This window comes from Manis javanica, chromosome 3, assembly GCF_040802235.1.
Source record: "Manis javanica isolate MJ-LG chromosome 3, MJ_LKY, whole genome shotgun sequence".
NCBI lineage: Eukaryota > Metazoa > Chordata > Mammalia > Pholidota > Manidae > Manis > Manis javanica.
Window position 1 is genome coordinate 217,380,983 of NC_133158.1, and position 20,791 is coordinate 217,401,773.

General features: G+C 45.7%; 2 protein-coding genes across 26 annotated transcripts in view; one reads left to right on the plus strand and one right to left on the minus strand.

Annotated features, from left to right (window-relative positions):
- CBR4 (carbonyl reductase 4) overlaps positions 1 to 14,187 on the plus strand; it is a 28,180-nt gene extending 13,993 nt beyond the window's left edge. For 2 of the 18 annotated variants that reach the window (XR_005056122.2, XR_012129704.1), the window contains 4 exons: positions 7,670 to 7,847; positions 9,351 to 10,865; positions 11,300 to 13,426; positions 13,883 to 14,187. Coding sequence is in view for 2 of the 18 variants with exons in the window: in XM_073232839.1 (XP_073088940.1) it covers positions 9,351 to 9,493; positions 10,243 to 10,348; positions 13,291 to 13,421 (380 nt within the window). In the remaining 16 variants the exon portion in view is untranslated. The remainder of the gene's footprint in view (positions 1 to 7,669; positions 7,848 to 9,350; positions 10,866 to 11,299; positions 13,427 to 13,882) is intronic. The other 16 variants (XR_005056123.2, XR_012129705.1, XR_005056128.2 and 13 more) reach the window with 15 other exon arrangements.
- PALLD (palladin, cytoskeletal associated protein) overlaps positions 8,763 to 20,791 on the minus strand; it is a 310,939-nt gene continuing 298,910 nt past the window's right edge. For 7 of the 8 annotated variants that reach the window (XM_073232834.1, XM_073232838.1, XM_073232837.1 and 4 more), the window contains 6 exons: positions 18,598 to 18,692; positions 16,312 to 16,444; positions 13,912 to 14,119; positions 12,483 to 12,648; positions 11,847 to 11,980; positions 8,763 to 10,813 (listed from right to left, as the gene is read on the minus strand). In XM_073232834.1, coding sequence (XP_073088935.1) covers positions 10,641 to 10,813; positions 11,847 to 11,980; positions 12,483 to 12,648; positions 13,912 to 14,119; positions 16,312 to 16,444; positions 18,598 to 18,692 — 909 coding nt within the window. In that variant the 3' untranslated portion in view covers positions 8,763 to 10,640. Of the gene's footprint in view, positions 10,814 to 11,654; positions 11,701 to 11,846; positions 11,981 to 12,482; positions 12,649 to 13,911; positions 14,120 to 16,311; positions 16,445 to 18,597; positions 18,693 to 20,791 lie in introns of all 8 variants that reach the window. The other variant, XM_073232836.1, reaches the window with a different exon arrangement.

A 20,791-nucleotide genomic window follows, 5' to 3' on the forward strand; every position in this document is an offset into this window, starting at 1 on the left:
GCCATCCTTACTGGTGTGAGGTGATATCTCATTGTGCTTTTAATTTGCATTTCTCTGATGATAGGGATGTAGAGCATCTTTTCATGTGTCTGTTGGCCATCAATTTCTTTTTTGGAGAACTGTCTGCTCAGCTTCTCTGCCCATTTTTTAATTGGATTATTTGCTTTTTGTTTGTTGAGGTGTATGAGCTCTTTATATATTTTGGATGTCAAGCCTTTATCGGATCTGTCATTTATGAATATGTTCTCCCATACTGTAGGATACCTTTTTGTTCTATTGATGGTGTCCTTTGCTGTACAGAAGCTTTTCAGCTTGATGTAGTCCCACTTGTTCATTTTTGCTTTTGTTTTCCTTGCCTGGGGAGATATGTTATGAAGAAGTCACTCAAATTTATGTCCAAGAGATTTTTGCCTATGTTTTTTTCTAAGAGTTTTATGGTTTCATGACTTACATTCAAGTCTTTGATCCATTTCGAATTTACTTTTGTATATGGGGTTAGACAGTGATCCAGTTTCATTCTCTTACATGTAGCCATCCAGTTTTGCCAGCACCATCTGTTGAAGAGACTGTCATTTCCCCATTGTGTGTCCATGGCTCCTTTATTGTATATTAATTGACCATATATGTTTGGGTTAATATCTGGGGTCTCTATTCTGTTCCACTGGTCTGTGGCTCTGTTCTTGTGCCAGTAACAAATTGTCTTGATTACTGTGGCTTTGTAGTAGAGCTTGAAGTTGGAGAGCAAGATTCCCCAACTTTATTCTTCCTTCTCAGGATTGCTTTGGCTATTCGGGGTCTCTGGTGTTTCCACATGAATTTTTGAACTATTTGTTCCTGTTTGTTGAAGAATGTTGTTGGTAATTTGATAGGGATTGCATCAAATCTGTATATTGCTTTGGGCAGGATGGCCATTTTGATGATATTAATTCTTCCTAGCCATGAGCATCGGGAGAGTTTCCATTTGTTAGTGACCTCTTTAATTTCTCTTGAGTGTCTTACAGTTTTCAGGGTATAAGGTCTTTCACTTCTTTGGTTAGGTTTATTCCTAGGTATTTTGTTCTTTTTGATGCAATTGTGAATGGAGTTGTTATCCTGATTACTCTTTCTACTGGCTCATTGTTAGTGTATAGGAAAGCTACAGATTTCTGTGTGTTAATTTTGTATCCTGCAACTTTGCTGTATTCCAATATCAGTTCTAGTAGTTTTGGAGTGGAGTCTTTAGGGTTTTTTATGTACAATATCATGTCATCTGCAAATGACAGTTTAACTTCTTCTTTACCAATCTGGATTCCTTGTATTTCTTTGTTTTGTCTGATTGCCATGGCTAGGACCTCCAGTACTATGTTAAACAACAGTGGGGAGAGTGGGCATCCCTGTCTTGTTCCCGACCTTAGAGGAAAAGCTTTCAGCTCCTCTCTGTTCAGTATGATGTTAGCTGTGGGTTTATCATATATGGCCTTTATTATGTTGAGGTCCTTGCCCTTTATGCCCATTTTGCTGAGAGTTTTTATCATGAATGGATGTTGAATTTTGTTGAATGCTTTTTCAGCATCTGTGGAGATAATCATGTGGTTTTTGTCCTTTTTGTCGATGTGGTGGATGATGTTGATGGATTTTCAAGTGTTGTACCATCCTTGCATCCCTGGGATGAATCCCACTTGGTCGTGGTGTATGATCCTTTTGATACATTTTTTAATTCGGTTTGCTAATATTTTGTTGAGTATTTTTGCATCTACGTTCATCAGGGATATTGGTCTGTAGTTTTCTTTTTTGGTGGGGTCTTTGCCTGGTTTTGGTATTAGGCTGATGTTGGCTTCATAGAATGAGTTTGGGAGTATTCCCTCCTCTTCTATTTTTTGGAAAACATTAAGGAGAATGGGTATTATGTCTTCTCTGTATGTCTGATAAAATGCCAAGGTAAATCCATCTGGCCACGGGGGTTTTGTTTTTGGGTAATTTTTTGATTACCGCTTCAATTTCTTTGCTCGTAATTGGTTTGTTTAACTTTTGTGTTTCTTCCTTGGTCAGTCTTGGAAGGTTGTATTTTTCTAGGAAGTTGTCCATTTCTTCTAGGTTTTCCAGCTTGTGTTAGCATATAGGTTTTCATAGTAGTCTCTAATAATTCTTTGTATTTCTGTGGAGTCTGTCATGATTTTTCCTTTCTCATTTCTGATTCTGTTGATGTGTGTTGATTCTCTTTTTCTCTTAATAAGTTTGACTAGAGGCTTATCTATTTTGTTTATTTTCTCAAAGAACCAGCTCTTGGTTTCATTGATTTTTTTCTATTGTTTTATTCTTCTCAATTTTATTTATTTCTTCTCTGATCTTTATTATGTCCCTCCTTCTGCTGACTTTAGGCCTCATTTGTTCTTCTTTTTCCAATTGTGATAACTGTGATGTTAGACTATTCATTTGGGGTTGTTCTTCCTTTTTTAAGTATGCCTGGACTTCTACATACTTTCCTCTTAAGACTGCTTTTGCTGTGTCCCACAGAAGTTGGGGCTTTGTGTTGTTGTCATTTGTTTCCATATATTCCTTGATCTCTATTTTAATTTGTTTGTTGATCCATCGATTATTTAGGAGCATGTTGTTAAGCCTCCATGTGTCTGTGAGCCTTTTTGTTTTCTTTGTCCAATTTATTTCTAGTTTTATACCTTTGTGGTCTGAAAAGTTGGTTGGTAGAATTTCAATATTTTGGAATTTACTGAGGCACTTTTTGTGGCCTAGTATGTGTTCTTTTCTGGAGAATGTTCCATGTGCACTTGAGAAGAATGTGTATCCTGTTGCTTTTGGATGTAGAGTTCTATAGATGTCTATTAGGTCCATCTGTTCTAGTGTGTTGTTCAGTGCCTCTGTGTCCTTACTTATTTTCTGCCCAGTGGATCTATCCTTTGGAGTGAGTGGCGTGTTGAAGTCTCCTAAAATGAATGCATTGCATTCTAGTTTCTCCTTTAATTCTGTTAGTATTTGTTTCACATATGCTGGTGCTCCTGTGTTGGGTGCATATATATTTATAATGGTTATATCCTCCTGTTGGACTGAGCCTGTTGTCATTACATAATGTCCTTCTTTATCTCTTGTTACTTTCTTTATTTTGAAGTCTATTTTGTCTGATATTAGTATTGCAACACCTGCTTTTTTCTCCCTGTTGTTCGCATGAAATATCTTTTTCCATCCCTTGACTTTTAGTCTGTGCATGTCTTTGGATTTGAGGTGAGTTTCTTGTAAGCAGCATATAGATGGGTCTTGCTTTTTCATCCATTCTATTACTCTGTGTCTTTTGATTGATGCATTCAGTCCATTTACATTTAGGGTGATTAGTGAAAGATATGTACTCATCGCAATTGCAGGCTTTAGATTCATGGTTACCAAAGGTTCAAGGTTAGCTTCTTTAGTATCTTACTGCCTAACTTAACTCGCTTATTGAGCTGTTATATACACTGTCTGGTGATTATTTTTCTCCCTTCTTATTCCTCCTCCTCCATTCTTTGTATGTTGGCTGTGCTCTTTTGTTTTTCCTTTAAATGCTTTTGTGGGTAGTTGACTTTATTTTTTGCCTTTAGTTAGTATTTGGTTGGTCTGCTTTCTTTGCTGTGATTTTATTTTCTCTGGTGACATCTATTTAGTCTTAGGAGTGCTTCCATCCACAGCAGTCCCTCTAAAATACCCTGTAGAGGTGGTTTGTGGGAGGCAATTTCCCTCAACTTTTGCTTGTCTGGGAATTGTTTAATCCCTCCTTCATATTTAAATGATAATCGTGCTGGATACAGTATTCTTGGTTCAAGGCCCTTCTGTTTCATTGCATTAAATATATCATGCCATTCTCTTCTGGCCTGTAAGGTTTCTGTTGAGAAGTCTGATGTTAGCCTGATGGGTTTTCCTTTGTAGGTGACCTTTTTCCTCTCTCTAGCTGCCTTTAAAACTATCCTTGTCCTTGATCTTTGCCATTTTAATTATTATCTGTCTTGGTGTTGTCCTCCTTTGGTCCCTTTCTGTTGGGAGTTCTGTGTACTTCTGTGGTCTGATTGATGATTTCCTCCCCCAGTTTGGGGAAGTTTTCAGCCATTATTTCTTCAAAGACACTTTCTATCCCTTTTTCTCTCTCTTCTTCTTCTGGTACCCCTATAATGCAGATATTGTTCCTTTTGGATTGGTCACACAGTTCTCTTAATATTGTTTCATTCCTTGAGATCCTTTTATCTCTGTGTCAGCTTCTATGCGTTCCTGTTCTCTGGTTTCTATTCCATCAATGGCCTCTTGCATCTTATCCATTCTGCTTATAAATCCTTCCAGAGATTGTTTCATTTCTGTAATCTCCTTCCAGACATCATCCCTTTGCTCTTGCATATTTCTCTGCAGCTCCGTCAGCATGGTTATGACCTTTATTTTGAATTCTTTTTCAGGAAGATTGGTTAGGTCTGTCTCCTTCTCAATGGTTGACTCTGTGATTTTGGTCTGTATCAATTCTGCCTTTTCATGGTGATCGAGGTAGCTGTGTGGAGCTGGCACGTGTGTCGGCTGGGAGAATGTCCCTTCTTGCTGGTTTGTGGCCTTCCTCTCCTGGGAGAACAGCTTCCTCTAGCGGCTTGTGCTGGGCAGCTGCACGCAGACGGGCCTCTGATTCTTGTCTGGCCACTATGGAGTTTAGCTCCGCAGTTGCTGTGGACGTGGCCTGCCTCGGGCTGCTGCTCCGATATGGTGGAGCCGCGTCGGAGGGGAAACAGCCGGGAGGGTGTTTATCATTGTGAGGGTCCTCCGACCTGTGCTGCTGCCCAGGGGGTTAGGGCGCCTGGAGTTCCCTGGGATTCCCAGCTGCTGGGCTAAGTGTCCCGGGGATGCTTCCGTCCAGCTGTGGGGTCCCTGTCCCTTTAAGACTTTCACAAAGCACTCGCTTTTCTTTGTCCCTGGGGTGCCGGCTGCGGGACCCACTCACAGGTCTTACTGTCCTGCTTCCCTAGTTTCCAGCACCCCATGCATGCACTGTGTCTGTGCTCTGGTGCAGATGGCTGGGGCTGGGTGTTCAGCAGTCCTGGGCTCCCTCCCCCTCCCTGCTGACTCCTCTCCTCCCGCCGGGAGCTGGGGGGAGGGGCGCTCAGGACCCGCCGGGCCGGGGCTTGTATCTTACCCCCTTCTTGAGGCGCTGGGTTCTTGCAGGTATGGATGTGGTCTGGCTGTTGTCCTGTGTCCTCTGGTCTCTCTTTTAGGAAGAGTTGTCTTTGTTGTATTTTCAAAAATATATATGGTTTTGGGAGGAGATTCCCATTGTCCTACTCACACTGCCATCTTGGCTCCGTCCCTCTTCTTTTTTTTTTTAGTCCAAAAAACACTAAGTATAGCAAGCTATTTAAAAACAGTATAAGAAATAGACATTTTAAAAAGTAAGATTTTGCATTAATAATGATTCTTTTAAGATTTTAAAGATAATTACTAATGAACAATCTTAAATGACAAATAAATATGCCTGAACAACGAATTAAATGTCTTTACAAGGAACATTTAAAGCAGTCTTTTGGCCTCCATTTTCATGGAATATTTTTTCCATTTCACTTTCAGTCTGGTGTCCTTACATCTCTGAAGTCTGTTTTAGGGGGACATATAGATGGGTCTTTTTTTTTAATGCATTCAGCCAGTCTGTGTCTCTTGACTGGAGAATTTAGTCCATTTATATTTAAATTAAATCTTGTAGTTGTGTGTTTATTGTTATTTTGTTATTTCTTGTTTTGTAATTCCTATGTCTTTCTCTTGTTATCTTCTTTGGGATTTGATCATTTTCTATAGCAGTGTGCTTAGACTCCTTATTCTATCTTGTGTATCTGTTACAGATTTCTGCTTTGTGGTTACCATGAGACTTATCTAAAACAGCTTCCTTATAAATAAGTCTATTTTAAGTTGGTAACAGCTTAAGTTTGAATGCATTCTAAAGCTCTACAATTTTTACTGTCTCCTGTATTAACTTTTTGATGTTACTATTCAGATATCTTGTATATACCTTGAGAAATTGTAGTTATTTTTAGTCCTTTTGTATTTTAACCTTCATACTAACTTTATAAGTGATTAATCCCTACCTTTACTATGTATTCACATTTAGGGAGACTTATTCTTCTGTGTTTTCTTGTTAGGAATTGGAGCCTTCTTTCCATTTTAGATAAGTTCCTTTCACATTTCTTGTTAGGCTACTTTAGCGGTGATGCACTCACTTCCCTTTTGCTCATTTACGAAACTCCTTATCTTTCCAAATCTGAATAAATTTGCTGGGCAGCATATTCCTGGTTGGAAGTGTGTGTTTGTTTCCCAAACTTGGATAAATCTTGCCATTCCCTTCTGGCCTGCAAAGTTTCTGATGAAAATTTTGCTGTTAGTTTTATGGGGTTTTCCTTGTGCAAAATAAGTTGTTTCTCTTTCCTGCTTTAAAGATTCTTTCCTTGTCTTTCGCTTCTGACATGTCAATCATGTGTCTTGGTATGGATCCCTTTGGATTATTTGAGACTCTCTGGACTCCTTAGATCTGGCGGTCTGTACCTTCCCCAGGTTAGGGAAGTTTTCAGTCATTATTGCTTCAAATGTTTTCTGTCCATTTCTTTCCATCTGGGACCTGTATATATGATTGTGGTTTACTTGATATTTTCCCATAAGTCCTTCAATCTGTCTTCACTCAACTCATTTTTTCTTTTTGTTGCTCTGACTGAATTCTTCTGCCCTGAGTCACTGGTCCTTTCTTCTGTCCATCTAGTCTGCTGTTGAAACCCTCTATGTGTTTCTCAGTTCACTTATTGTGTCCTGTAGAATTGCGATGTCTGTTTGCTCCTTTCTTACATTCTCTGTTGAAATTTTTACTTTGTTCATCAGTTGTTCTTTTGAGCTTGGTGAGCATCTTTAGGACCATTTTTTAAATTTTTCATCAGGTAGATCACTTATTTCCATGTCATTGATGTCTTTTTCTGAGGTTTAGCTTTTTCTTTTCTTTGGAATGTATTCTTATATTCATTTTTTCTGACACTGTGTTGGTTTCCCTGGGTGAGGTAAAACAGCCCCCTCTCCTAGTTTGAAAGAGTGGCTTCATGTAGTGGGCGAACTTTGTCATCCGACCCTGCCCGAGCTTCCGTCTCTGTGATCGTCCAAGTGCCCCACTTCAGCCTGAGTGTCCCCTGGCAGCCGAGAGTGTGCCAAGGCACGTCCGCCAGAGAGGCGACCTCAGTCAGCACCCAGACTCAGGCAGCAGCTCTGAAGCGTGCACACACCCCTGTTAAGGGCACAGCTGCAGGGGGGGTGTTTCTGCCTGCTGCCTTTGCCCTGAGCCCTGGGGTTGTGGCTACTTAAGAGCTGTTTGCTACCAGCCTGTTGAACCTAATGCACACATGCTTCACTGGCCAGGGCCAGACTACCAAGGGACGCTAACAGAAAGACGACTGGGGGCACGTTTCAATGTGCTGTGCCTGGAGTAGTAGCTGGTGAGCTGTTCCAGTTCCAGGCCTGTGGACCTGTGAGTGGAAGCCCTGCTGGACACCGTAGCTCTCAAGGGTGGCGGTCACACAACCAGGGTGTCCCGGGTGCACTTGGTTCTCTGGGGGAGGTCCTGGTGACCTCCAGTGTGGCAGAGGATGAGCACAGAGATGGTGCCCACCAGCCTGGCTGGTCATTTCAGTAGACCCCTTGATGTGTGTTCCCGCAGATGCCTGCTCCACGGGCTAAAGCTGGGAGACGAGTAGACGGGCCTCTTCCCGACGACGCGGGTACTTTCAGCAGCCGCCTCTGGAGTGGGTGACGCATGTGAGCCCTTAAAACCCTTTCTCAGATGGCTGTAGAGCTGTGGGGCCTCTGCATGGAAGGCCTGTTGTTGGCTTTCAAAGGTACATGTTTTGGGGCCTCATCTCTCAGGTGCAGGTCTTTAAAGTTGGGCTGCCCAATGTGGGGTTCAAGCCCTTTACTCCTTGGGAGAAGCTTGGGGTCCTGAGTCTCCCCCATTGTGGTGTCAGGTGGGCTTTGTGGTGAGCTGGGTCCTCTCTCCTGCCCGCCCACTGCTTCTCGTGTGCTGCTGTGCAGAGCTTCTTCCACAGCGGAGCCTTGGGTCGCGTGCACAGACTGTTCTGTATGTAGCTGTGGATTTGATGTGTCTGTGGGAGCTGTGTTTAGGACATTTAATTTCTAAGAGGGGATGTGGCATGTGGCTACACAATTCTTTCCCCATGAGGCTGCACCGCAGCCAGTGCGGCCTGAAGCCCGCTTAGGGAGGCAGCGCTCTCGGGCGGCTCTCGGCATTCTCCCCTTCTGCAGGGCACACACTTCTTGGCTGTCCCATCAAATGCAAGGCTAGGAGCTGCTCTGAAGGGATTTTGCATGATTAGGTCACAAGTCAGATGATTTTAAGAGACTATCTAGCGGTGCCTGACCCACTTGGGTGATCCCTTAAAATGCACTGGGCTCTTCATGACAAGAGATTAAAATTAAAGCAGAAGAGGGATTTGTCCTGAAGAAGATTCTCATGGCTGCTTTTCAAGGATACTTGGCAAGGAATGCAGGTGGCCTGTAGGAGCCAAGTGGCCCCTAGCTGACAACCCAGTGAGACCCCTGTGTGCTAAGTGCAAGGAGCTGGGCCATCCCAGCCGCTGAGCTTGGAAGAGGACCCCAAGCACTAGGTAAGGACGTGCTGACTTCAGCTGGTATGGCTCAGGAACACAGCCACGTCCTGCACACCTGTGGGCTGGGAGCTAGTGAGTGAGTGTGTTACCAAAGTGACTGAATATTTTGCTTCACAAAATTGCAACTATTTTTGTTAAATATTTATTGATGTTAAAATCCACATTACACCAGCACAACAAATCCAAAGTAGTATAATATTTTTTCATAAATACAACATAAAAAGGTGGCAAATAATGCTCCTTAATCCCAAACCCAGCAAATTATTAGCAAAAAAATGAAAACACATTCCAAAAAATTTGGCAAGTCATAATTGTACACTATAGAAAGGTCCATGGGGACTGTGTACAGGTGGATTACATTCCATACTAGCAATGCATGTGTGTCACAGAAACTTGTACCACGTGTGTCAGACAACTGCCACCCAGTGTGCAAGCTTGTTAATCATTTAGAGCTTGGTCGGTGTTCTTACAGAGTAGAAGCAGTAATGTGATATACACGGGTCGGTACACAGATATAAAATCACTTAAAAAACTACATATTTAATGAGTAACTGAGCTAAGAGAGTTCAACTTTTCATTATAAATAATAAAAGATACATGTGTTTTGCATGAGGAATACAGTGTTTTCTTTTCATAGCAAAGTAAAGTACCATTACCATTAAAGCCTCACGTTTTATAATATTAGGCCAAAGTTGTTTTTTCTTCTTTTTAAAGTTTACTGGTTCCGACTTAAAACCATCAAGTCTGGTCAGAGTCAACTCAATCAATCAAGCTGGTGCAGAATCACATGCAGTCAAGAATCAGTGTTTGCCGAAATGCCATCACAACACTTGGAACCCAGCACCTTCTACAGTGAGGTCTCAGGGGGCAGGGAGGTGGGCTATTTTTCTGTCCACCCTATCTGGTGCCACTGAAAAGAAAACCCTGTGGCACACACCTGCTGTGGCCGAGTCCCTGTGCCCCCCGAGCAGACTAGATCTGCAGGCAGTCTCTCACGCACGCACTCTCGCAGTCGCAGTCTGTTTTCAACTTGCTCCACACATTGAACGTCTCCAGCTGCTACAGACCTCAGACATGCTGAGGTTCCCGGGGCACCTGTGTGCCAGACTCCCAGCTGACCCTGGATTCCCTGACTTTTGAATGGCAGTGTTTTTTCACTTACATTTTAGGCTAATCCTGAAGCCCACCAAGGAGAAGCCTGTCCTTTACCAGGTCCCCTGCCCCTTCTGTGGTGTCTGAGTGGCAGCTTCCTTCCCCTGCCCCTTTCCAAACCTGCTTCCTCCAGATACGGTGCACCTTCTGTGGAATGGACTGTAATACAGCTCTGCTTTGCACAGAATTCTTTATATTATTTATATTTAAGTTAGCCTCCTCATATGGTTTGTAAATAAGCTTCCTGCCAAGGTAGCATGAACAGAAAATCCTACACATAAAGAAAAGAGGTTAAAAGAACTAAGACACTAACCTGTTGGAGAACCCTTGGTGTTAATAAAATTTAAGGCTAGTAATTCCTTTCTCCTGAATTAGACAGTCTGCCAAGACAAGGCGTTTGCTTGGGTTTCTGTCATTCTGCTTGCTTCTCACCCTGTGTATTGCCCTCGGCCAGCAGCGGTGGTCTGCACGCGATGCCAGTCCGGCGCAGCTGCCGCCTCGGGATCGTTCCCCGGAAACACGCGACGAACACCAACAGCCAGTGGCTAAAGGCACGTCAGGTGAGACGGATCCTGGTTGCCTTTGATCAACTGATTTCTTCAGCATTTTAGCATTTCAGACACTTTAATTACAGCAACTCCGTAAGTTGTAAATTGGACGATGAATGTGAATCTTCTGTGCAATGTGTACATTTCTGTTAGATCGCCTACTTAAACTCTAAAAAAAAAATATTTTTGTGTTTTTTCTTTCTTATAGTCAAAGGCACGTCTTTGCCTTTTACGTGACACGGCAGAGGAGCCGGTGGTGGGGGCCATGGCGGCTGCGTGGTCCAGGCCCCCCTGGGGGGCGGGGTCACAGGTCCTCGCTCTCCACCAGCCCGGCGTTCAGCGCCAGGTGGGACGGGCTGGCTTCGGGCTGGAACGCTGCCCTGATATCCAGCCCCTGGTCCGAAAGTGCCGCGTAGCGACTGGCTGAGGGCCGGACTTTCTTTGGCCTGGTGCTCTGCGGCTGCTGATGCCACTGGGCTAAAAAAAAAAAATTTTGTTTTTAACCCAGATGTAATTGGAAAGTGCTCAGGTACTTCCCGTACAGAAATGTCTCTTGTGGCATGTTTGACGCATGTGCTCTTCATGAAAGACTGAGTGTGTCCATGGTAGGGGCATTCACACGCTACAGATGTGCTGTCCCCACAGGGTGGTGGGACTGTAACAGATGATAAGGACAGAGTGTGGTTTATCTGAGAGTACGTGCTCACTGCAGAGAGGAGGCCGGTGGAATGGTTCCTAAGCTTCCTAAGGCCCACCCCACCCTTTAAAAAAAAATCGCCAGAGCTTCCAGCATGTAAGTGCCGCAGTGGCGTGGTCCAGTGTCTGGATGGGTTCACACTGACCAGCTGAGCTGGGCAGCAGGGAAGCTGAGGGCGCTCAGGCCTTAAGGAGCTTACAAGTGATTTTTTTAAGAGGTAAAATTTGAAGTCAGTTCTTGATTTTTCTCTGGTTTTATGTCAACAGATCATGGAATGCTATCAATAGGATGAGTTTCTGAAAGTTGGATGCATGTACACAAAGACACACGCGCACACGCAGACCTACTGCTGAGCTGCGTAAGCTGGGTTAGCAGCAAGACACTGAGCCACAGCAAGGACACACGCCTCGAGTGTGTTAGGAACCGCGGCAGGTGCACACTGGAGGAAGGGTTAGGTGGTCGTCCGCGGGACATGGGACAAGGAACTGAGAAAAACCAGGCCAGGCCTTTGCCAGCTGTTAGCCATAAGGACGCCTGGGTAAGGAAGCCAGCTGGCTAGCCAGTCATGTGAGAGGAATCAACATGCGTATTTTGCTAATAATGCAAAGTTCCTGAAGGTACTTGGGTGTTTGTTCTCCTGGTGTAGTTCACTATTAATGTTGAGAAACTATAAATAGAAAGAGAAAGAGCAACATGAAATTTTTAGCAAATAAAACAAGGTCATATAAAAGTGACGTGACTTGCTGTCCAGAGTCTCAGTCGATAAATGCAGCGAGGCAATATGGGGTGGGATCGGGATAGGATGGCACTCACTGTGAACATCCAGCCTGGCGGTACAGGATGCGATCCCTGCTTCGTTCTTGGCCGACACCGTGTACCACCCGGCATCCTCCCGCGTGGCCCCCTGGATGAGCAGGCAGAGGGAGCCGCGGCTGTCCTGGTGCATGCTGCAGGGAAGACAGGGCCGTCTGGGGCTCACTTTGCAAAAGGGGCCCTGCACACCAAGTGTCATTTGTACTGATCGTTAGAAACAGAACTGTGCAAGTAGCTGATATTCGGGTCATACTTACTCTGGAGGCGAGCTCCACTAAGGAGCCTGGGGGAGAAAGGCAGATGTCAAGCGGTTGAATGAACTGTACACTGAATTTCTATTTGAGGACCAGCCTTTACAAAAACCACTGAATAGTTTCTCTACCACCAGTGAAGCGAATGAATTTACCTTTAGAGGTGAAGCACATTCTGACTTAAGTCTAATGGTGGTTTTTTTAAGTGTTTGTCACACGCCGGTGCACCTTCCAAAACCCTAACGGGACATTAGGGTAAAGAGGGGTTTTGTCTTTGACACAGCAGCAGCTCTTAGATGCACAGCTGCGCCGGCTCTTGGGCATCTTGTTTATCAGCAGGGCCTCTGGAGCAGGCGTGGGTCAGGGCAGGTCACTATGTGCTCACCTCACGCGGTCAGTGCTCTGGGTGAGTGACTCGTTTTCTTTCTTCCAAAATATCTGCGGCGGAGGCACTCCCAACACACGGCACTCCAGTCGCACTGGGTACCCGTCAGCAACGCCTGTGTTCTGCAGCTTCTCAATGAACACAGGGGGTTTGTGCGCTTCTTTAGCTGGGGAAACATGAGATGAATTATCTGTCGGTGCCACACAAACGGAGCTAAAAGAAGAATCCAGGAGGTTTTAGAGCTGCTGCTCCATGGATCTTTTACTTTACAGTGCCATTTTTCACTTCATGCAGTAAGATGTCCTAATTATTCTTTTACCAAGAAAGGTTCCTGAATGTCACTCCACTCAGTTATTTCCTCAATCGACCCAAGTCTGACAGGCCCACAGTCCACAGAATGCTTGACAGGCTGCACAGCACCCTAATTCAGTGTCAGCGTGGGACGGTGGCATGACTGACTGTGTATTGTGCACCCAGCCTTCACCAGCCACCACCACCTACACCTAGTGATGCTGAGGACAAGCGTTCTAGAAAATCCGTCTGCTTAAGAGTCCCTCCTGCCGCCTGAGATGTTTGCTGCCATAGGATTTAAAGGGGGACATAAAGGGAGGGCATTTTTATCTAAATCTGGCAGCTTTAAATAGTTACCCATAAAGTAGAGCTATTTATCTTATAAATTCCAATTTGTATTCTCTGAAGGAGGCTATAAAAAAGACAACTTTTATTACTCAGTCTTAAAAATCAGACCTATTAGTTAACAAGTCTTAATATTACTACTGAATGAGAAACTTTTTTCTTGGATCCGTAGCGGAAACAATTTCAGAGAAAGAACAAGGCTCATTGTCTCCTGAGCCACCCACAGTGTCTGAGGACTGGCATCTTCCCCCCCCCCCCCGCCCCAGGGGGCAGAGCAGAAGAGCAGGAGAGCAGGAGAGGTGAACAAGGTAAAAATTCTACCTGAAATTTTCATATACCCAAGACTCTCAAGATCTTGAACTATGGAGAGGGTTTATTTTTATTGGGCTTTACATGATCACCTGGTCTCAGGTATTTTGGGGGAAGTAAGAACAGACCTCACTTTAGTATTTGTTCTGGGCCCATTTTGAAAAGAGTGTGGAATGCTCGTTCCCGGAGCTCGCGCTGCCGTGGCTCTTTCCCTCGGTGGGAACGCGGCCCTACACACACTCACACAAGGGCCAGAATGACCCAGAAGAGCTGCTAAAATCCTAAAGCAAAGACAGATAATGAAAAATTCCACTGAAGAAAAATTAATGTTTCTGATTTGCTGTAAGCCTTATAACATGTCCTAATTGGCTATTTGTTGATGATGCGACCTATTTGTTCAGTATTTATTTTTCACATTGGCTGTTACTGCACTTCTAAATCTGGTGTTCATTTAGGGAGAAAAAGGATTCAGAGACGAGCCTACCGGCAACTACCAGCTCCAGGCTGAATGAGTTCTGTCCCGCTCGGCTGGTGGCGGTGCACGTGTAGATGCCAGCGTCGCGCGATGTGACCGGCTCTATGATCAGCGAGTGCACCCCGTTCTCACGCACGAGCATCTTGTGGGCGCTGTCGGGGCAGATGGGCTTCCCGTCGAGCTGCCAGCTCAGCTCCGGGGTTGGTAACCCACTGACCTAAGCCAGAAAGGAAACATGTAAATTTTTCTAGTATTAAAACCATGAAACAATTAACAGCTAAGAAACTGGCATGAATTCCTCATGGGCACTACGGACTCACTTCTAAACATCTTACAGAGCAACCTGCAGAAAAGTGAAACGGGGGTGTAAAAGCTTCTGTCGTCATCTCCCCCGGGGTCATAAGGTCTGTGGGATGGTGTCGCCGAGGGCGCTGGGCTCTGCAGAGAGGGACCTGGGCACAGCAACACACACGCCGCGGTCGGCGCGGGGCCGCCCCGGCCTGGGGACGGGAGTCAGCACGCCCTTCGGTGCACACGTCTGCTGTCGTTGCACACACTTGAGACCAAGTGACGGGAGCGACACAAAGTACCCAGGGAGCCTGACGTCAGCACTGGTCGGCGCACGGGTCGCTCGGGGCACAGCCGCCTGTGAACTCCTCGGCTTTGGCTCGACCCTGCATGGGGAGGCGGGCGCCGCCGAGGTAGCCTTCCGCCCCCGCCGCCTTGGGTCGAGAGCTCCCGAGGCCCTTCCTGTCACGTGACACGCCCCTCGCCGGCAGACGCCCCTCCACACCTTCCTGTCACGTGACACACACCCGCCGATACAGGCGCTTCCCCCACACGCGTGGCAAAGGCGTAGAGAATTTGAAGGAAGAAAATGAGGCAAAACTAGACGACTGGTTAAAAGGAAGACACTTGGAAGTGGCAGCATCTGGGCAGCGCGGCTTCTGAGGGCATCAGTGGGGGGGTGCAGGGCCTCCGGGGGGCCTGGAGGGTGCGGGCGGTTCTGGCCAGGCCTCTCCCAGGCCCCGAGGTTGGCCCCCCCACTGGTGCCCCACGCCACGCACCCCAGGTGTTTCCCTGGCCCTCCGGGTATCAGGAACTCGGGGTCGGCACAGGCGGTCGTGATTCGGACAGGGCCACGTGCTCAGCTGACACGGAAACGGGAGGGACAAGAGCACACTTGTCACTCCCGGTGCGAGAGCCGTTCCCAGACTCAGGACCAGGGCACACAGGGCGGGGCCGTCTAGGGAGGCGCCGGTGCAGAAAAGGGGGGCGCTTTCTGGGGAGAAAACCTCGCTGTTGCTTGTGTGATCACAAGTAGAGCTAACATTATGTTACTCTCCATATATCCTCCATCCAGATTTACTCTTTTACGTTTTTTTACACTTTTTAAAAAGAGATCCTAGACTTATATAATTTTAAACTTCTATGACTTAGTGTGGTTCTTAAAAATATAGAATTTTCTTACATGATCAAAATCCCATCTAAAATTTCCTACTGACTCCAGTGGCATTTTACAGGTGGTCTATATGAATTACTATGGACCAAAAATACACACACATAAATTCACACATACTGAAACTCAGCTTGTGTGTGTGCTTTTATACTGTAAAAAGAATTACGCTGGAAAATAAAAGTTTAAGAATACATTTTTTAAAATATAGATTTCTACAAACCCATATTTAATCCTCTAAGCGCCTTACAGTTGTGTTCTGTATTCCCAGAGAGAACCAGCAGAGGGAGCCCAAATAATTTCAATAACCTGATCAATACGTAAGAGGTAAAATTTAAGATCAATCATAATAGTCAAAACAACAAAAAAGATCAATCATAATAGAGTAAAAACAACAAAAATTTCAGTGGTCCGTAAACATGTTTGGCCTCAAGCTCTCTGAGAAACAGAACGCCCCCCCCTCCTGCCCCCCGCGCAGGTCAGTGAATTCAGCAAGCACCCCTGAGGGCGGACCTGGGGTGGGCGGCCTGCTGGAGGGAGGCTGCCAGGCTGATTCCACTTAGAAAGTGCTCCGTGGGGGGGCGGGTAGGGATCAACGTCAGAGTGGACACATGCATACAAAATGTGTATGAAAAAAGATCAACAAATGAATGCCTAGGACATAACAGGTTCAGAATATTTACTACTTCAATGAAACAGAATGCTTAGAGGATGAAGCCTGGCAGGGACTCAGGGCATGTGGCTCAAAGTAAGACATACTTAATACGAGCTGAAAAGTAAAGGAAAAGAAGGATCTAAATTAGTGTGTAAACATCCTGTGTATTTCACTCATTTTTTTCCTCTAAGCTGGAAAACATTTTAAAAGACGTGCACTTCCCACAACCTCCCCGAAGGGCCCACTGGGGGCAGCGGCAGGGAGGGAGGCCACAGGCCAAGGCGCCAGCCGCTCTTACTTTGCAGTCCATCCTGCAGAGCTTTCCTTCCTGAACTGTCAGGTCTCCGGGCGCTTGTAGGAAGTGAGGCCTGAAGAACCGCTCCTGAACCGGCTCGCTTTCATCTCCACTGTCCCTTGATCGAGAACGAGGCCTTAAGACGGGACAGATGATAAATGCACAGAAGGATAAGGGAAGGGCAGGGAAGGAGAGGGGGAAAGAAGGAAGTTATTTCCAGGCTTTTTAGTCATCTGTTTTTTTCATAATACGTGTGGTGAAAATATAATTTCCTTACCTGACTCCTACTTCCAAGGTTTACACATAAAAATGTCAGAAAAGCAAAATCTTGTTTCATTTGGATGTTTATCATAAACTTAATAGTCTGCTAATTGCAGATCTTAATTCCACTGTCCTAATCCTTGAAGCTAGTATAAATAAATCATAAAAGGGCAAATGGGAAAAAACAGGGTACTGTATACTAGCCTTTTTTTCTCTAAATATTTTTAAAGCTGTATGAGAAGTAGCAGCTGTTGCTTATTACCAAATCTTTTCAACAGAAATTATAACTTTCCAGTATGACTTTAAACTTACAGGAAATTGAAAGTTATTATTTTGTAAGAATCTAGTATCTTTCTAATCAAAATTCTTTTTCACATTAACCAGGAAAACAAATTACAGGTGCCTAGAGACACAGTTTTTGGCTTTGAAGTAGAATTGTGAGAATCTCCCAGACTGCATCTCCCTTGCTTTTAAAGTATGTTGGCAGAGGTACATTGAAGAGCAATACAATTAAAGTAATCGCAGGGAAGACTTAAGAATAAAGAATGAAATGTTGAATACAAATTTGCCACTAATCACTAAAAGTAAGTTTAAGACACTTAAGCAGAAGAAGCAAGGGAGAGCAAATGAAAGACTGGTGTGACAGGCTGGCAATTGTCAGCTTTTTCACAAAGTTTACCCTTCTCCGAGGACAGCCCTGATTTATGAGCCGAATGCTTTTCCAGCAGACACAGAGGGGGACTCTGGAATGCCCTGCGCCCACGGGAAGAGCTGGAGGAAACCAAGAGGCGTGTGCTTACAGCCACAGACACGGCCGCGAGAATCTCACCCGCACACTCAGGGGCCAGATCTGTCTTCCAAATGCCGAACCAAGGGTCCTGCGGACCCCGTCACATGAGGGGTGCAGGCACCCCGTTTGCGCAGTGCTGCCGCATCTTCCCTGCCTGCCCTCCGGGGCCCTAAGTCAGCACTTGCACACCCAGCTGGTATCCCGGTTTGGTCCGAGGCAGCCGCATAAAGGAAGTATCGCGGGAAAGCGAGTCAAATGCCTTTTTCGGTCACCCAGCGCATAAGCAAATACATCTGCAGCAAGGTGTGTACACCCCTCTGCAGTCTGGTAAGTGTGCAACAGCATCGTGTCTGACACAACAGTGTATGCTCCTCGGGAAATACTCTGTTGCTACAAAAAGCTGGCCATCCTCCGAGCTTTTGGCAAGTCACACTCACTCATCACAGGTCGTAACAAGATCAGCAGTAAGGAAAAGCCTGACATGTTCCGAGGGGTGGCAGTGACGCGCAGCGAGCAGCTGCAGCTGGGAGGGGGTGACGGCAGACCTGCGGGAGGCCGCCGTGACCCTCAGGTCTGTGCGGTGCACAGAGCCAAGGTGTCCGCGTCTGCGACCCCACGCTCCTGGCCTGCACTACTCAGGCACGATGTCTCCAATACCTACGGTCGACTTACCATATTCTTTCCCAAGTGCAAATATGTCACCACGACATAACACTTCCCCCCTCCCTCCGCCCACCGTTATTCCACCAGCATCCTTGCAATGGTGTATAGCACACTCCACACTGCTGGCGGGCGTTTGTCGAGCATTTAACATTTTTAAATATGACAAACCTTACCTACAAGATTATGGTGTAAAAGTGTTTTGGACTGACTGAAAAATGAATATTGAAAAATCAGCTGATTTAGGAATCTGTGGCAGTAGTTTATAGCAGTCAGTCCATACAGCTGTTGGTTAGAGAAGTTAGTGTACCATTTATCAGTATTTTCACGATGTGCTGAGTCTTGATTTCTTCATAAAGAAACCGGATCCTATTTAACAAATCAGGGGTGGTGTATCTTTCTGAATGGCAAAGGAACATTGCCAGCAAGGATCCGTACACTCTGTACACTTTAAGATGTATTCACATTCTGTCTTCCAATTATGTTCCCTTTTGTGGTCACACCATGATTCTTCTAATGTTGAATTTATAGCAGTGATATAATAACAGTGCACAGACGGGAAGGAACATTTGCGATACCTTCTGACATGGGGATGGCCGGAGGGGCTGCGGGGACTACGGCCTCTCTGGTGGACGGCCTGGACCATCAGCCGCCCGGTGCAGCTGATGCGACCCTGTCAGAGAGAGCAGGAAAAGAAGTCACTTAGTTTGCACAGCTGACCACCGTGCACTGTCACGTCCACTGTCCTGTTCTCCACATAGCTGCTGACTGGTCAGCGCGTCAGAGGAGCGCAGACGCAGACCCCTCAGAAACGTGATTCCCTGAGTTAAACTCCTCAGAAAAACTGTTGAAAGAAATTGAGTGCCAAAGCTTTTCTCTGAACTGTTACAGAAAGTTTGTTTATCTAGGATGGCATTTAAAATGTGTGTAAAATGACGAATTATACACACATGGACGCCCGTCAGTTTGTTTCCAGGCCCTGCACTCCGGGACTCCGGGCAGTGTCCTCCGGAGGTGCACTTGGCATGAGGCCGCCTCTGCCTCCCTTCAGTGTCCCTCCCATGCCTCCGCTCCCCTCAGGGCCCTCAGCCCGGCTGGGCCCCAGACGCCTGCACGGGGTGCGCCTCAGCTCTGGGTCGTCCCTGATGGGAGAGTGACTTAGCCTCCTGTAGGTTTCCTCGCAGGTACACTAGGACTGCAGAGTCAGCCCTGCGTGGGCTCCCGCCGAGACTGAGTTAACAGGTACTTGGCATTGTGTTCTGCACACAAAGCTCAAGATGGCAGCAGTGACCATGGACATGCTAACAACGAGATGGGTAATGAAAGGGCCCCCCCAGAATGGCTTTGTTCACGTGTTTTTCTCCCTGTGTACAGGGGCTGTTTTTTTGTCTTAGGATGTAATTTACTCCAAAGGAGAAGCAGCAAAATACTTTTGCCCAGTAGGCAGAGTATGTGACAAGTAGAGCCATCGATTTAGCTTACGCTAGTGCCTGAAAGGTGCCAGGCACACAGGTATAGTCAGTCTGTTGTCCGAGGTGAGAGATGCCCGACTCGACTCTAAGCACTTCCCTGGGCTCCATGTAAACGGCCTCCTCTCCTCTCCAAGCAGGGTAATCGGCTGGCCTTTACTCTAACAATTGCACATTTCTGCAGTGTTTTCAGAATTTTTACTGCTACTGCTTAGAATCATATATTGCCCTAGAACATCCCCAAATTTTATATCATTCATCACCTCTTATGTGCACACCATCCTTCACAGACACCCTTTGTGTCTGAACATGAAGGGGAAAGGTGTGATCTTCAGGAGGCAGAGCTATCAGTTTGATGATGTAGTGTTGCTGGTTAGATATAGTGCTGATCAGTAAGTGACTAGGAGCGTTTAGAAAGTGTCCAAACTAATAAGTTATGTAATTTTGACATTTTTATTTGAAAAAGAAAATCTAGAATTAAATGAGGCATTTTTGAAAAGATGCCTCCAATGTGTACAATTGAAAGTTCAGATTTTTAAGTTGAATGTCTGATTTAAGAGGAAGATCACAAAAATCTAGCATTAATTTTAATCAAACTAATGTGCCAATCAACCCTAGTAATCATGGGATTAGCGGTCATCTCTGATGCACATTCATGCTGTCAAATCTGCCCTCAGCATCTCGTTTCCACCTTCTTCATCATCAACACATGATGAAGTCATAATGGGAGTATGTTTAAAGCGAAGCTTGAAATGAGCCAGGAAGCCTTGTAACACTGAAACAAAACACGATCAACAAACCAACTTTTAAAATATAACTCAGCTGTGTTACTTTTCTATTCCAAACAATGCCAGAGTGTAAAGCTGTAGTAATAAGTCTGAATCTTAACGTGATTCTGTATTAAATATACAGCTTGTAAAGATTGTTTGAGGCCTCCTGCAAGGCCAGTTATTTATATACTATGGAGATGACGTTTGTATTCCCTGCTTATGGAATCTCACTGCCGCACAGGGGGCCTTGTAAAAGCTCACCGCCAGTACACACGGTGCGGCTGAGGGAACGCCAGACTGGACAGCACCCCGCAGGCCAGGGGCTCACAGACAGTGCCGGGTGGCTCAGCAACACGACACAGACACAGACACAGACACGGCGCAGACCCCCGTCCGGGTGGAGCTGTGCCCCAGGACTGGAGCCTGGCTGTATCCGGGCCCCTCCTCCTGGCACAGTCACGTCTTGTCCTGCAGACTGTGGGACTGAGTGGGTCCCTCACAGCCGCCGGGGCGGCTAGAGTCACACACTCTGT